Source organism: Phalacrocorax aristotelis, chromosome 5 (genome assembly GCF_949628215.1).
Source record: "Phalacrocorax aristotelis chromosome 5, bGulAri2.1, whole genome shotgun sequence".
In the NCBI taxonomy this organism is placed as follows: Eukaryota; Metazoa; Chordata; class Aves; order Suliformes; family Phalacrocoracidae; genus Phalacrocorax; species Phalacrocorax aristotelis.
Genome location: NC_134280.1, coordinates 17140460 through 17154618, shown reverse-complemented (window position 1 = coordinate 17154618; position 14159 = coordinate 17140460). Strand labels below are relative to the sequence as shown.

Here is a 14159-nt window from a genome sequence, read left to right as displayed (position 1 = left end):
ATGACGTTCCTGTTTTGTGAAAGGAGGAAATGAAACGTGATCATGTAAGATCCACGTTTCCCCGGTCAATTACATGCGAAGAATAGATCCAATTTCGACGGGTTTCTTTGGTTCAGGATGGTAACAGCTTAGGGAATAATACAGCCGCCTTCACTCACCAATTTCACGCTGATTTTTTTTGGTGTGGTCCAGACAGCTGCTGGAATAGAGAAGGTCAGAATATATAAATATATATAAAAATATATATGATATATGATATATATATTATATATATAAATATATTCATCTCAGTGCATCTGGGATTAAGCTCATCGAATGCTAATTATTTCTTTCAGGACTTCTAATATTTACAATGAAATCTTTTAAAGGCAATGGTAAAATCTGAAGCCACCTGGGAGTACAGTGTTGGAAACGTAGGGTGTTTTCCCACAAACAATGTGAAGGTCTTTTTTGTCAAAGAGGCAATTTTGATAATAACAACAGCTACCAATTTTGCATTTTGATAGCCAGACCGGCTGCTATTTTGTCTGGGTGCACACCGGGTCTCGTGTGATCGGGTTTTCTTTTTTAATTGAAACAAAAAGGTTAAAAAATAGAAGAAAAAGGAAAATTACTTGAGATGCCAAATACTGTCGAGAGAAGCATATTCTCCCTCCTCCCCACACCCTCCGGAGACGTGGACCCTTCTTCTTTACAGGCTTAGGAGTTGCGGGAGCCGACCAGGGGCTTTCTCCCGCGCCCGCCGCCCGCGCCCCCGGACCCTCGGGCGTGGGAGATTTATTTCCTCCTCCCGCTGATTTCTAAACAAACTTGCGGAAGGGGGAGGGGGGTAAGAATCCCCCCCAGGAGCGCGGAGTCGGGTTGTTTTTGTGGTTTTTTTTTTTTGTCTTTTTTTTTTTCTTTTATTTCTTGTCATCCTCGGCGGATTCCAGCAGGCTGCCGGGGATTTCACCCCCTCGCCCCCCGGCTCTGCTTTTGTCCTTTCCCCGCCGGCCAGCGCAGCCCCCCCGGCACTGAGGCCGCCGCGGAGCCCCCCCGGCCGCGGGGCGCCCGGCTCCTGCCCTTTGCTTTCCCACCCCGTCCCCGCCTGCCAAGGAAAGGCACATGTTAATACCACCCGGCGCGGTCATTTTCTGCTACTGCTGCTGCGGGCTCCTCCGTCCGAGACAGATGTTGCGAAACCAAGGCCTCCTCAAGTGCCGCTGCCGCATGCTCTTCAATGACCTGAAGGTCTTCCTGCTGCGGAGACCCCCCGCGCCGCCGCCGCCCTCCCCGCCGCCGCCGCTCCCCATGCCCGGCGGCGCAGAGGCGGCGGCGGGCGGCCCGGCGGGGGCCGCTCCGCCCGGGGGCCGCGGGCCCGGCTGGCGGGCAGCGGCGGGAGGCGGCGGCGGCGGCGGCGGCGGAGCGGGCAGCCCGGCCGCCGAGGAGTGGGGCAGCCCCGCCGGGGAGCCGCCCGCCTCCCTGCCCAGCAGCACCTCCTCGGATGACTTCGGCAAGGGCAAGGCCGAGGACCGCTACTCGCTGGGCAGCAGCGTCGACAGCGGCATCCGCACGCCGCTCTGCAGGATCTGCTTCCAGGGGCCCGAGCAGGTGAGCCCGCGGGGACGGGGGGCGCCGGGGCAGGGGGACAACGGCCCGTGGCAGCGATGCTCCGGCCTGCGGGAACTGGGGCCAGCTGCTCGCAGGGGTGCTGCTCCCCGCTGCCTGGAACAGGACCCCAAACCCAGAGGGGCTCTGCCCTCTGCCCAGGCCCTGGGCTCCGGGGTTTTGCGCCTTGGCGGTGTTTCCCAGGGAAATGTGGGGCGAAGGCCCGCCCCGTCACTCTCTGCTGCCTGGCAGCCTTGCGCCGGGCACCCATGCCCGGCCTCAGAGCCGTGCAGCTGTGGCACGGCAGGGACTCACGGGCTCCTTCGTGGAGCAGAGCACATCTTGGCGTGGGGGGCTTTTTGTTGCCTCATGGGTACCCAGTTGTGTTGACCCCAGAAGTGATGCAAAGGAGGCGTTTAATGTGCTGTTTGCTTTTAAAAATACAACTTTGGTCTGTATAAAACACGTGGCGGGAGGCAGCCCCACCTCATCAGTTGTTCCCAGGGGACGGCTAGCAGGAGCTCTGCAGGTTTGCCATTGCTCTCGTGTTCCCGGTTGCACTAGCTGGAGGAGGAAAACCGCTTGTTACAATTGTACCTGCTGAAGCTGCAGCCTTGAGATGCTCCTTGATACTGACTGAGGTTGGGCCAGTGAAGTTTCCCTCCACTACACAGGAGAATGAAACAAACGAAACCTCGCTAGAACATCAGGTGCCACCCTGGGGCATTACTCTGCCTATTTAATGACAGTTAAAAGCAGTTCATGTATTTTCAGGCTGGCAACTTCCTTACAGTAATATATACAGCAATATTTGTACCTAATGTGACACAGCTGCAGGTGGCAAGGAAGGCTGCAGACCACTGCTTGTGTGATACCACAAGCCCGGATACAGATAACTCTATTACTCAGGATAGTCCTGTTACCTGTGATAATAAGGGATCCTTGCACAAGAAAGGGTTGCAAGGTTCGACTTGGCTGATACCCATTTCCATTTTAGGCACAGGTCCTGGCACATAAGGCGATACGTTAAAATCTTAAGCAAAACAGGTTCTGCCTCACATCTTCGTTCTCCCTCATGGACCTGTGTGCTCTGCTAAGGAAAGCCAGTGCTCATCTGAGGGTGGCCACGCTCTGGCACACGTCCTGCCTGTCCCAGGGATAGCACCCACATCTGTAACGCAGTGATCATGCCTTCCCTTGTGTCTGTCCAAACATGGTGGTGATGGGGGCAGGGAGGTGGGGAATAGGCTCCCAGTCTTTGGGGCCTGCCACCAACTCATCCAACTGTCCACAGCCCTGCTGCATGTGTCATACCAAGGGTCCCATAGATCAGAGCTCGGTGCTCAATGGACTGTAGCCTTCTCTAATGGTTTATGCAGCTGACTGATAGCTGTGAGACACAATTTTCACCATAGGCTTTTAGATGGGGGTAGGGGAAATAATTCTTTTTTGGAGATGCTGTATGCCTTCCTCACTTGACTGTCTCCTCCCTGTCTCTTCTAAAAGTTGGAAGCCATGCAACTCCCTCCCTGTGAATTTGCATCATTCCACATGTCTAGTACTCTTCCCTGGCTTGCCATTCTGCCTGTGTACACGAGACGTAGTGCCTGCAAGATTGGCTTACATGTCTGAGCAAAGAGAGCCTAAGCAGAATTTAAATAGAGGTAACTTGCTTCCTTAGAGAACATAAATGCTTGGAAATAATTGGATGCTAACTTTCATACTGAAAACCTGTGTAGGCTGCATTGTAAAAGTGAGGCTATTTGCTGACCATCTGCCAACCTACCTGAGTGAGAAGCTGAGCAGACGTGACTGGCATCTAATAGAGTTTCAGCAGGATTTCTCTTTTTTGCTTCTCACAGTTTCTGGCCAATGCAATAAGACACTTACAGCTAGTCCTTGAGCAGTACCTTATTCCACAAAAAATTTTTTCTTCACCAGCATGTCTTGAGGAGTGTCTGAAACCCTTTGCCCTGCAGCAGCTGGGAAGCATAAGTCATTACGGAGGCCCAAATCACAGGGTTTTAAAGCATGGCCAGATCCTGACACAGCTTCCTAGAAGTACGGTTCAGAATAACTGAGAGCTGAATCAGTGCAGCTGATGTCAAGACCTGCAGTTTGGTTTATTTGGCCATTACGTCAATAAAACTCTAACAGGGCTAAATCCCAAATTCCTTGTTCTTTTTTATTATGCTGGTTATTACCGGTTTAGCCTTTATTTCCCATTTGTTTTCCAACTCAACAGCTGAGTGAGGACCCTTCATGTTTTGGATGCTCAAAACTGTAAAAGTCATAGATGCACATTATTCCATACCACCCCTGCCAAGATCATAATGAAAATTTATCCATTTGGAAACAAAATGTAATTGCTAGTTCTTTACTGTGCAGATTAATAACAATGACAGATATAAACAGTGTTTTATTTACCTGTCAAAACCATCTGAAACTGCTGCAGCTGTGGGCAAATTCGCAGGGCTGCATCACAGTACCAAGAACAAAAGCCTTCATTATAAATTGACTGTTAGGCGCTCTAAGCTTATTTACCCAGATAAAATGACAGCGAGTCTCCAAAAGATGTTTTAATCCTGTTTTGATTTTAAAAAAAATACACCAGCCAAAAAGGTTTATTTGCTAATCTAACTTCACAAGTAGGTTTTATTCAGTATTTAATGCAAAATAAAATCGGTAGGGATTTCAACTTTAAATTTATGATTGCCCACCATGCATGATACTTCAGGCTACCGAGTTGCTTATAGCTTAAGCTCCTCATGTTTGTTTGTGGCTGCTATGGGTAAGCTGATTCTTTCATTTTAAAATGTGCTGAGGACTGTAGGAAGGAGTAAAGCTCATTATTGTAAAACTGTTCTGATCCTTGCATGTTCCTTGAGAGAAACCAGTGGTGCGGATGAGAAAGAGTAGATCTGATGGCCAGGTAATCACAGCATCTTGGCTCCTGTTTTGAGGGCATGAAGAGCAAGCTCTGCTCAGGTCTGGCAGTTGAAAGAGGCAACTACTTTTATTGAAAACGAGGGCTTAACATTGTGAAAGCTGATGGGCTGAACTCTGAGCTTGGTAATAGCATTGCGTTTCAGGGTCTTGCTTGGCATTTTCAAAGGTTTCACTGAGTGAGCATCCAGCACCATTGTGTCAGCTAATTCTGAGACCCTGGATCAAACAGTAAAGCTCTGGGACAAAGTGAGAAAGAAAGATGCTGGAGTATTTTCTTCTGTTTTGGTTAATGCTTAGTTTTTGCAGAATTTTGTCTGTTTTCATGGATCTCTGACAATGTTCTGCAAGAGGCAGAAACTAAGATGAGCTCTGCTCTCACAAATGTTTCAAAATGCTTGCTATGGATCCAAGTTGAAAGCAAGTCATGGAGAGTAGCAGGAAAAGACATGTGTGAAAAGCCTCTTCACTTCAGCAGATAAATGCTTTGCCCATGCCACAAGGAGTTAGCAGTACTGTGGAGTTTAGGATCTCAGAGATGGTGCTAGCTGTGCCAAAAATAAATAGAAAAGCATTCTTAAATGAAACCAAGATCGTTTGGAAATGAGTGTGTCTCAAGGATTGCTTGTTAGATTGTCAGTTAGAGCGTGCATACATCTTTCCTTACCTGCCAGCTTCTGTCTGCATTTCTCTATTACACTGTTCTGGGGAAAAAATGCTGTAAAGATGGAGATTTGAAAAGTTAGTGCAGATAGGATTGGCTGGCTAAGGAGGATCAGAGAGAACAGACTGTGGACTCTTTTGCCTGCAGGCTTCTAGCTTGGACTTAGCTTGGTATTCAGTAGAAATTCTTGAAAATAGACTGTTCTTCCCACCGAAGTCCCCTGCAGATTTTAAGGACACCAATTCATTAATATGAGAACATGAAGACCTTCAAGGAAATTGGAATGGAAGACAACTTATAATGGGTATTAGGACATGTATTTCCATGTGATATGTCATTAGGCTGTGGAGCTCCTTGCTGCAGGATGTTAGCAGGACAAAGACCTTGACTAAGTTTAATAAAGGATTGTAAAGCCATGTGGTTGTTAAGGATATTTAGAGTCATTGCAATTAATGATAACGCTTCTGAAAGTAAAGTTCTGCTTCAGGCCTGAAGCCAGTCTAGAGATCAGGGTAACACTGAAGAGGAGCAGAGCCCTGGGGCTGGTCTCTAGCCCCACAGCTCACCAGCCCCTTGTGCATGGCCAGTGAGATCCACCTCTCCAGGTGCATGTCTGGATTTCATGCATGTGTAATGTAATGACTTCAGCATGTAGGCACTTGATATATTCAGGAGGACCTCTCTAGAGCTAAGGTGACCCTAAATTACTCAGTCTGGATTAATACGCCATTCTTGGGCGACCTATGTAGGATCAGTGGATGGTTAGTAGCATTGAATGGCTCATCATTAGCATGCATTGCTTCAAATAACTGGTGAGAATCTCAACCCCGTTCCTGTTAGAAATACAGGCACAGGCAAAAGCCATCATTAGCTTCCTGCCTGGTAGTGTCTTCAGAGAAGGCATGAACTAAGCCAGGAAGTATTGCCACTCTACAGTCTGGTCTCTCAGCAGCACAGAGGAGTGGAGGAAGTCTCTGGGATGCTTGATTTCTGATTTACGATGTTGTAAGATTGAGGAGAATCAGGTAGCTCTTTTCTGGAGTGAGACAAAGAGGAAAAGAGGTAGCCTGTGGCAGAATTCAGGTCACGAGTGTGAAAATGAAGGAGTAGAAGAAACAGCTGTGCAACCAGCATCACAAGCATGTCCAAAGCCAGGGAAGCTCAGGTAGGGGGATACTGGTGTTCAGTGGGGTCTGTGAAGACCAGCTAGACCATCAGGACATTGTTTTCAAACACATTGAATAACATGATGATGGTGCAGGCTTCCCATCCATGTCCTTTTCATAGGTGTATTCCCACAGGATTAATTTACTTGATGTCAGAAGGAGAATCATTCATTGGAAAACAGCCAGTCCTGCTAAAACTGAAGGCTAAGAGATGCTGGGATGCAGCCCTTTAGATTTCAATCTGTATATTATAATTTATGACAGAAGGGAAGGGAAGATGCTTCCTGTGACATTCAGTCCACCTCTCTGCCTTCCCATCTTTGAATCTTAACACCTCGATAGCTAACTCTCCTGTTCCATCTGTCCCAGGATCAAATCTATACTGTACAAGCAGAATGTTTTTGGCTTCGGCAAAAGCTTTGCTTGAGCCATCAACTGAATGGAGTCCAGGATGTCATTTATTTTAGATTTAGGCTCTTGTTGCCACAGAGTTGATTGGCAAAGCTCCCATTAACTTCAACAGCAAAAGGGTAGGCATCCAGAGCAGGGACTTGACCCCTGTATTTCAATAATGTTGTGCACACAGTGGGGTTTCTATAAATAATAGTGAAGGCCACTAGTCCCATTGGCTTTTAATTGCTCCAGGAGATAGGGTTTTCACCTTTTGTGCCTGCTGAAACTCTGATGCCTGACCCATTTATCTCAGTGCCGCTAGCTAGCCTGAGGAGTATTTTTTCTTTTCTTTCACTTTTCCCCATATAAAAGGCTTCATGAAGGAACTTGTCTGTGTTTGTGTCACTGTTTCTTAAATATACATTTCAGACCATGATTAACGGTGGCTGATGTCAGTTAGTGACAGAACAAGCAATGCAAAAGCATGTAGCTCCATTGTTTGCATCTGTAGAGTCACTGTTATTTCTACAAAGGCAACACTTGCTACTGGAAGGGCTCTGTTTGTACAAAACTGAATTGCATTCAGGTTGTCGTTCAAGCAAAAATTCATTCCCAGTGAGGGCCTCCTCTGTGGCAGCCTTTTGCTCACATTGGTATTTTTCCATTCAAGGTTCACCCAGTCCAGAAGTCAGAAATACTGTTGTGCCAAAAATCTGTGACGCTGTGTGTTCTATGTGTCCACTGCACATGTCTTCAACACTCCTAGGCTGGAGTAAGATAATAAGATAGACTGTAAATATTATTGGTCCATGTCTGTGGCCACCCCGTCCCTTTCATTAGCTGATTGCTAAAGGAATAAAGCCGCGTGATGATGTTAGCTGAGTTTACGCTCATCAGCCCTCCTCTAAACCTACTGACCGATTTCAGCCAGATTTGGCAGAGAGTGGAGATCTGAAAGCATTAAATTCCTGCAAGTTTCATGAAAACTAGCTGGATGAGGAAGAGGAAAACTAGAAATGTCTTGTTGTGGGTGAGATTATATCATTGGCTGTGTTACACAATGTAGAGTCCATGCAGGACAGAGCATCAGTTGGAGCAAAAGCTTTGACAGAAACGTGTATCCCATTAGACATAAAAAACCTGTCGACATGATATGGTTTCCATGGGAAACCAGACTCATAATACTCACAGAATAGCTTGTTAACTTTTTATCTTTCTCCTTTTCCTTTGTTAATCAGGGTTACTTGCCTAAAATGAATTGCTTGATGCTGAAGATTTTCTTAGCTTCCCCCAACTTTTCACAACTGACCTTTTATCCTTTTCTGATTTATCACTGGTTACAGTAGAACAGATTACATTGTTGGCAGTGGAGAGTGATGAGTAATGACTTTCTTCTGGTGAGGAAAAGACCAGCAAGACCTGGAAACCTGTGTAGATAATAAATGGGCTGTCCCCATGCCCCTCTGTGAAAAGGGATGAGATAAGGCAAAATGTTGGTGGGCAGACTGGTTCCAGTGACAGGGCCCAGATCCTGAAATCCTCACACATCTTTTCTTCTGTTGCATCATTTCTTCTTCTTTACGCTCTTTGGTGGTTTTCTCTCACCTCCTCTTCCTTCTCTTCTTGGCCAAAGTCAACTGACACATCAGACCTTGGTCCCACCCATCCTATCTGGCTCTACTCTGCACAGGTTCTCCTATGGCCTATGTACCATCTTAGCCGAGCACCATCTGTTTGCAGCTTGAATACTGGTGGCATTGCTCACAACAGTCACATGAGTTTAACCTGCTTCCCTGGGTAAGAGTGAGGGAAGGGCTAGTACCGAATGGGAGAATGATACACAAAAATATGTTTTACATGTTTTATTCTTTCCTACATCCTGTGCCTTGTGTTTCTTGGAGAAACCAGGCTGTGCTTGGGGAAAACTGTGTAAACTCCATGGAGAATGGGGTAGTTCAAGCTTGAACAGATTCCTGAGAAAGTTTTGTCTCCTCTGTAGAACTTTGTAGGGAACTTCTGTTACGGTTGGAGAATAGGAGTGTCAGCTGTATTTTTTACCATGGAGTCACAGACATTTTAGACTGGCAGGTCCACATACAAAACAACTTTGCAGAACAGGAGAGAGAAAATGGACTTGATATTCCACCAGTTTGGGAGGTCAGAGACTGCTACTGTCTGTGGTGTCCCTTTGTGCCATGCCACTCTTAGTTGTTTACCAAGGGTTGCTTGATTGACAGTGTGTTTACATTTAAGGTAAGGCCATGAGGTCAACTTTTCCATGCAAAATTATGTGTCATTAGCTAAGAGATCCATGTAAGAAGCACCTTTAAAGTTTGTAGTGCATTGAGCATTTGGATGTGTTTGCCCTGGATGCAGACAGTCCTGTAGCCACAGCATCTGTGAAGTTGTTCTCTGTGACTGCCATTGTAACCTCTGGTATTATGTGGGTTTAGCTTCTGTTACTTAACCCATGCACCAATCATGCCCAAGCACTGGTCAATGCCCAAGTCTCAAGAGATCAATTAGTCCACCCATCCAAAATCCTGGCAGAGGCTGATCTAACCAGTTCTTAAGAGTGATCATGGGTGGAGACTCCATCTTTCCTGCTGCAGCCTATTTCTTCTTGCCTTGCCCATTAGGAGGAGAGCAGATTATTTTTACTGTTTCCTTTTTTCCAAGTAGTAAGTAACTGAAAGTATTATCCAGTAGTTGTATGTAAATATAGTGAAAATTCATCCTCTGAGGACAACTGAAACCATGAGACTCCCTGTTCTTCTCTAGGCTAAACAATCCCAATTCTACTTTTGCTCTTATGACATATTCTTTAGAACTCTAATCATCCTTGGTCTTATCCTTTGGACTCTCACCAAATGGTCCATATTTTGCTTTAAATGCACTGTCTAAAGTTGAAAACAATTCTCCAGCTGAGTCCTTGTCAGTGCTGAGCAGTGCAGACAGGTTTTCAATCCTGTTTAACAGATAACAGAAGCCATCCATTCCAGAGTGATGTTTGCCCTCTTTGTTTGTTTGTTTGTTTGTTTATTTATTTGTGGAACAGCAGAAGATTATTGATTGTTACTCAACTCATGATCCCATATAATCTCCATGTCCTTCAGAAGTGCTTCCTGGCCAGTCTTCCTCCATGCTGGCTCTATGCAGTTGGCATTACTGTCTTGGTGGAGGAGCTGTACTTGGTCCAACTGAATTGCATCCTTTTTTCCCCAGTCCCCTCCTCTGCAGTCTCTTAATGGGGTTCCACAAGGCTCCTTTCTCCTTTTCCTTCCCATCTTTCTCCCGCTCATCCACTTCCTACATCGGCTGTCTCCCAGCCTTCTGGCTTGATTTGCTTCATTCCAACCCCAGATCTCCTTCTGTTACTGTATGCTCTGGTATCAGCTCAGATTTCTTGTATCTAGTGTCTTCCTCCATGTCCATCTTTCTTCTGCCTTCCTTTTGTGCTAGCACTGTCACTCAGGACATTGACCCTACCCTCAGCTTGAGCTTCTTTCCTCTCACTTCCCAGCTGTGTATTCATGTTGTGCCCAGATCTTCATTTGCTTTCTTTTGGGTTGCACAAACACCTGCTCAGGTCCCCATTTCTTCCCTTATTTCTGTGATTCCTTCTTCTCCACCTTCCCAGCACAGACATTGCCCTGTTTCAGTTAAGTCAAAACCAAGACATGAAGATCATTTTCTTTGCCTGGTATTTTGATGGAAGAAGTGGTTCCCCTGAGAACTCCCCTCCCATCAGCGTTCCCTGTCTTTACTCAGGTAGATCCTGTTCAGTTTTTTGCTCTGATTCCCATTCTTTGGGAAAGCCAGGAAATCCCTGTGGATGGATCTGATGAAGACTTAACACACAACATTGGCACGCAGAAATCCTGTGGACATTTCACCCACATCACATCAGTACCTACCCTGGCAATTTCATGCAGGCAGTGAACTAAAGCTCAAAGGATGGTTTGCTCTTTCTGCAAGTACAGGGCCATGGGCTAAACCTCCCCCTCCAAACACACCAGCACTTTTAGTTGTGTCAGGTTGTCTTCTCAGCCTGTCTCATATCCTGCATGACCTTGCCCTGTCTGATGAATGAAAGCACTTTCCCTCTCCTTTTCTCCTTGTTAAGCACACTAGGACCTGTCAGGATTAAAGGTGCTGGAGAAGTACAAGCAGATTATTATCCCATCCCAAGTGATATTGAAAGAACATTAAGATGGATCAGATGAGCATTCAGGAAAAGTAGGTAATAATAAAATATATCAGAGGGAAATAGCAGTTAAGTAATTAAAGAGAGGGTTTGCACAAGAGGCAGAAGTAAAGTTATGGGTGCTTCTGGCCTCTAGACCATTCTTTATTTTAATACTGTGATAAGCTTTAGAGGATGTCAGTACGCCAAGCATTGTACCAAGAAGTGAAGCAAAGGCTTTGCTTGGCCTAAAGAGTTCACATTTTAGGACATAAAAAACCTAACATTCCTTTAACATTGAAGAGAGGTGAATTCTTACAAGATTTAGGGCCAGAGGGTGTTATTGGGCTAGTCTAGTCTGAACCTGTCTATAACAGCAGTGAAATAAGTTCCCTCAATGAAATTCCCACTTGAAGGTTAATAGCTGTGCAAGTATTGGAGAAGAAATATCCCATCTTGATTTTAAAATCTCCAACAATGGGAAATTGTTGCAGTGCCCAAGAAGAAAACCTGGAGAAATGGAGAACTGAAACTGTATTTGCATATGAACTTTTGCCTTGTGTTCTGTGACTTTCTGTCACAGAAAGTCTATGTATGGTGTATGTCCTTAGAAACCAGCTTCAGAAACTCTTGAGCTGGCTGGCAGAGGAGATTTTCCCTATGGAAAAAGTTCTGTGTTTGAAGACAGCTTTTATTCCACATTAGATTAAAACCAAGAAACTTTCAGTCTGGGAGAACATGCATGAGATTCAGCTAGTTCGCAAAAACCAGTTCATAGCCTCCTCTGACATACGAAAGCAGAAGTGCTGTCACCTGCATTTAACCCATGTTTAGAAAATTTTATTCCTAGGCAGGATGGCTACATAATTTCTAAGAGAAACTTTTCTATAGCCCCCATAGCCTGTTGTGAGGACTCCTACTTAAAATCCAGCTTGCTGGATGACCTGCCATGACCTGCCATGACCAAGCTGCCATGACCTGGTCCAGCTGCCATTGCCTTTTTCTTTCTCAGTCCTCATGGATTTATTTCTTGCCCTTCTTGCAGAGATACGAAAATCTGCAGGAGATCCCCTGGCCTCCCCATCCTGCAGCTATTCAAGAGATCTCTTCTCTTACCTTTTTCTTGGTGTTGCCAGACAAGAGCTTCATATCTTTAGAGGTGTGCTCAGACATATGATGCAAATGTCAGGGGAAGGTGGAAATTCTGAGTGTTATATCTCAGATCAAACAAAATCAGACAACCCCAGAATAATTTAGGATGCAGGGATCTCTGGAGGTCATCTTGTCCATCCCCCTACTCAAGCAGATCCAACTAGATCAGATTCCTCTCGGCCTTGTCCAGCTGAGAGCTGGATATCTCCAAGAATGATTATTCTACTCACTACTCTCTAGACCTCTGGTCTGATATTTGACCTCCCTCATGGTGAAAATGTTTTTTTTTTCTGATTTCTAATTAGAATTTCTCATGTTCCAAATTTAGTCTGTTGCCTCTTTTCTTAAAACCATGTACCTTCAAGAAGAGTCTGCCTCTCATAGAATCATAGAATTGTTTAGGTTAGAAAAGACCTTTAAGATCATCAGATCCAACCATTAACCTAACAGCTGCCAAGTCCACCACTAAATCATGTGCCAAAGCACCACATCTACATGTCTTTTAAATACCTCCAGGTATGGTGACTCAACTGCTTCCTTGGGCAGCCTGTTCCAGTGCTTGTCAACCTTTTCGGTGAAGAAGTTGTTCCTAATGTCCAACCTAAAATTCCCCTGGCGCAGCTTGAGGCCATTTCCTCTTTTCCTATCGCTTGTTACTAGGGAGAGTAGGCTGACCACCCACCTCACTATAACCTCCTTTCAGGTAGTTGTAGAGAGCAATAGGGTCTCCCCTCAGCCTCCTTTTCTCCAGGCTAAACAACCCCAGTTCACTCAGCTGCTCCTCATAAGACTTGTGCTCCAGACCCTTCACCAGCTTTGTTGTTCTTATTTGGAAATGCTCCAGCACCTCATTGTCTTTCGTGCAGTGAGAGGCCCAAAACTAAATACAGGATTCAAGGTGTGGCCTCACCAATGCTGAGTACAGGGGGTTGATCACTTCCCTATTCCTACTTCATGCATCATGTATTCATGATACAAGCCCAGATGCTGTTGTCCTTCTTGGACACCTGGGCACACTGATGGCTCATATGCAGTCAGCTGTTGACCAATACCCCCAGGTCCTTTTCCACCAGGCAGCTCTCCAGCCACTCTTCCCCATGCCTGTAACATTGCATGGGGATGTTGTGACCAAAGTGTAGGACCCAGCACTTAGCTTTGTTGAACCTCATAAAATTGCTTCGGCCCATCAATCCAGCTTGTCCAGGTCCCTCTGTAAAGCCTTCCTGCCTTCCAGCAGATCAACATTCCTGCCCAACTTGTTGTCATTTGCAAACTTACTGAGGGTGCACTCAATTCCATCATCCAGATCATTGATAAAGACATTAAACAGAACTGGCCCCAGTACTGAGCCCTGAGGAACACTGCTTGTGACCTGCCACCAACTGGATTTAACTCCATTCACCATGACTCTTTGGGCTTGGCCATCCAGCCTGTTTTTTACCCAGCAAAGAGCACGTGCCATCCAAGCCATGAGCAGCCAGTTTCTCTAGGAGAATACTGTGGGAAATGATGTCAAAGGCTTCACTAAAGTCTAAATAGACAATGCCCACAGCCTCTCCCTCATTCACTAAGTGGGTCATCTTGTCATAGAAGGAGATCAGGTTAGTCAAGGAGGACCTGCCTTTCATGAACCCATGCTGACTGGGCCTGATCATCTGGTTGTCCTCTTTGCTGTATCTTTCCATGGGGTGGCTGAAGACAGCAATGAGATCTCCCATTAGCCTTTACAGTGATTTTAGGAGGAGCTGTACAAAAGATAGGATTAAATTTCTGCTCTAGCTCTCTAGGGTGGATTTGGACAGGTGCTGTGCCGCCTAGCCACAGAGTGAAGAGTGAGAACAAATAACCCTAATAATAGCAAAGGCTCAGATATTTCTGTTTGTCATAGCCAAGACATTTCTTGATCCAATAATTGCTAAACCTCCAAGAGGCGATACTATTTCAAATATGAGTTTTATATAGAAATACTGGTTGTAGAAAAGCTTGATTGAGCAAGAACTATTTCTGTTTAAATTGAACAGAAGGATAAGCAAGAAGAGATCTGTAACTAAGGTTTTCAACTTTG

At 45.6% G+C, this 14159-nt stretch overlaps 1 protein-coding gene across 1 annotated transcript in view; it reads left to right on the top strand.

Moving 5' to 3' along the window:
- Positions 1–330: 330 nt before the first annotated feature.
- The window catches only part of MARCHF4 (membrane associated ring-CH-type finger 4), a 107765-nt gene continuing 93936 nt past the window's right edge, over positions 331–14159 (top strand). Inside the window, exon 1 of the mRNA XM_075092553.1 lies at positions 331–1590. Within this exon, the coding sequence (XP_074948654.1) occupies positions 1105–1590 (486 nt within the window). The 5' untranslated portion in view covers positions 331–1104. The remainder of the gene's footprint in view (positions 1591–14159) is intronic.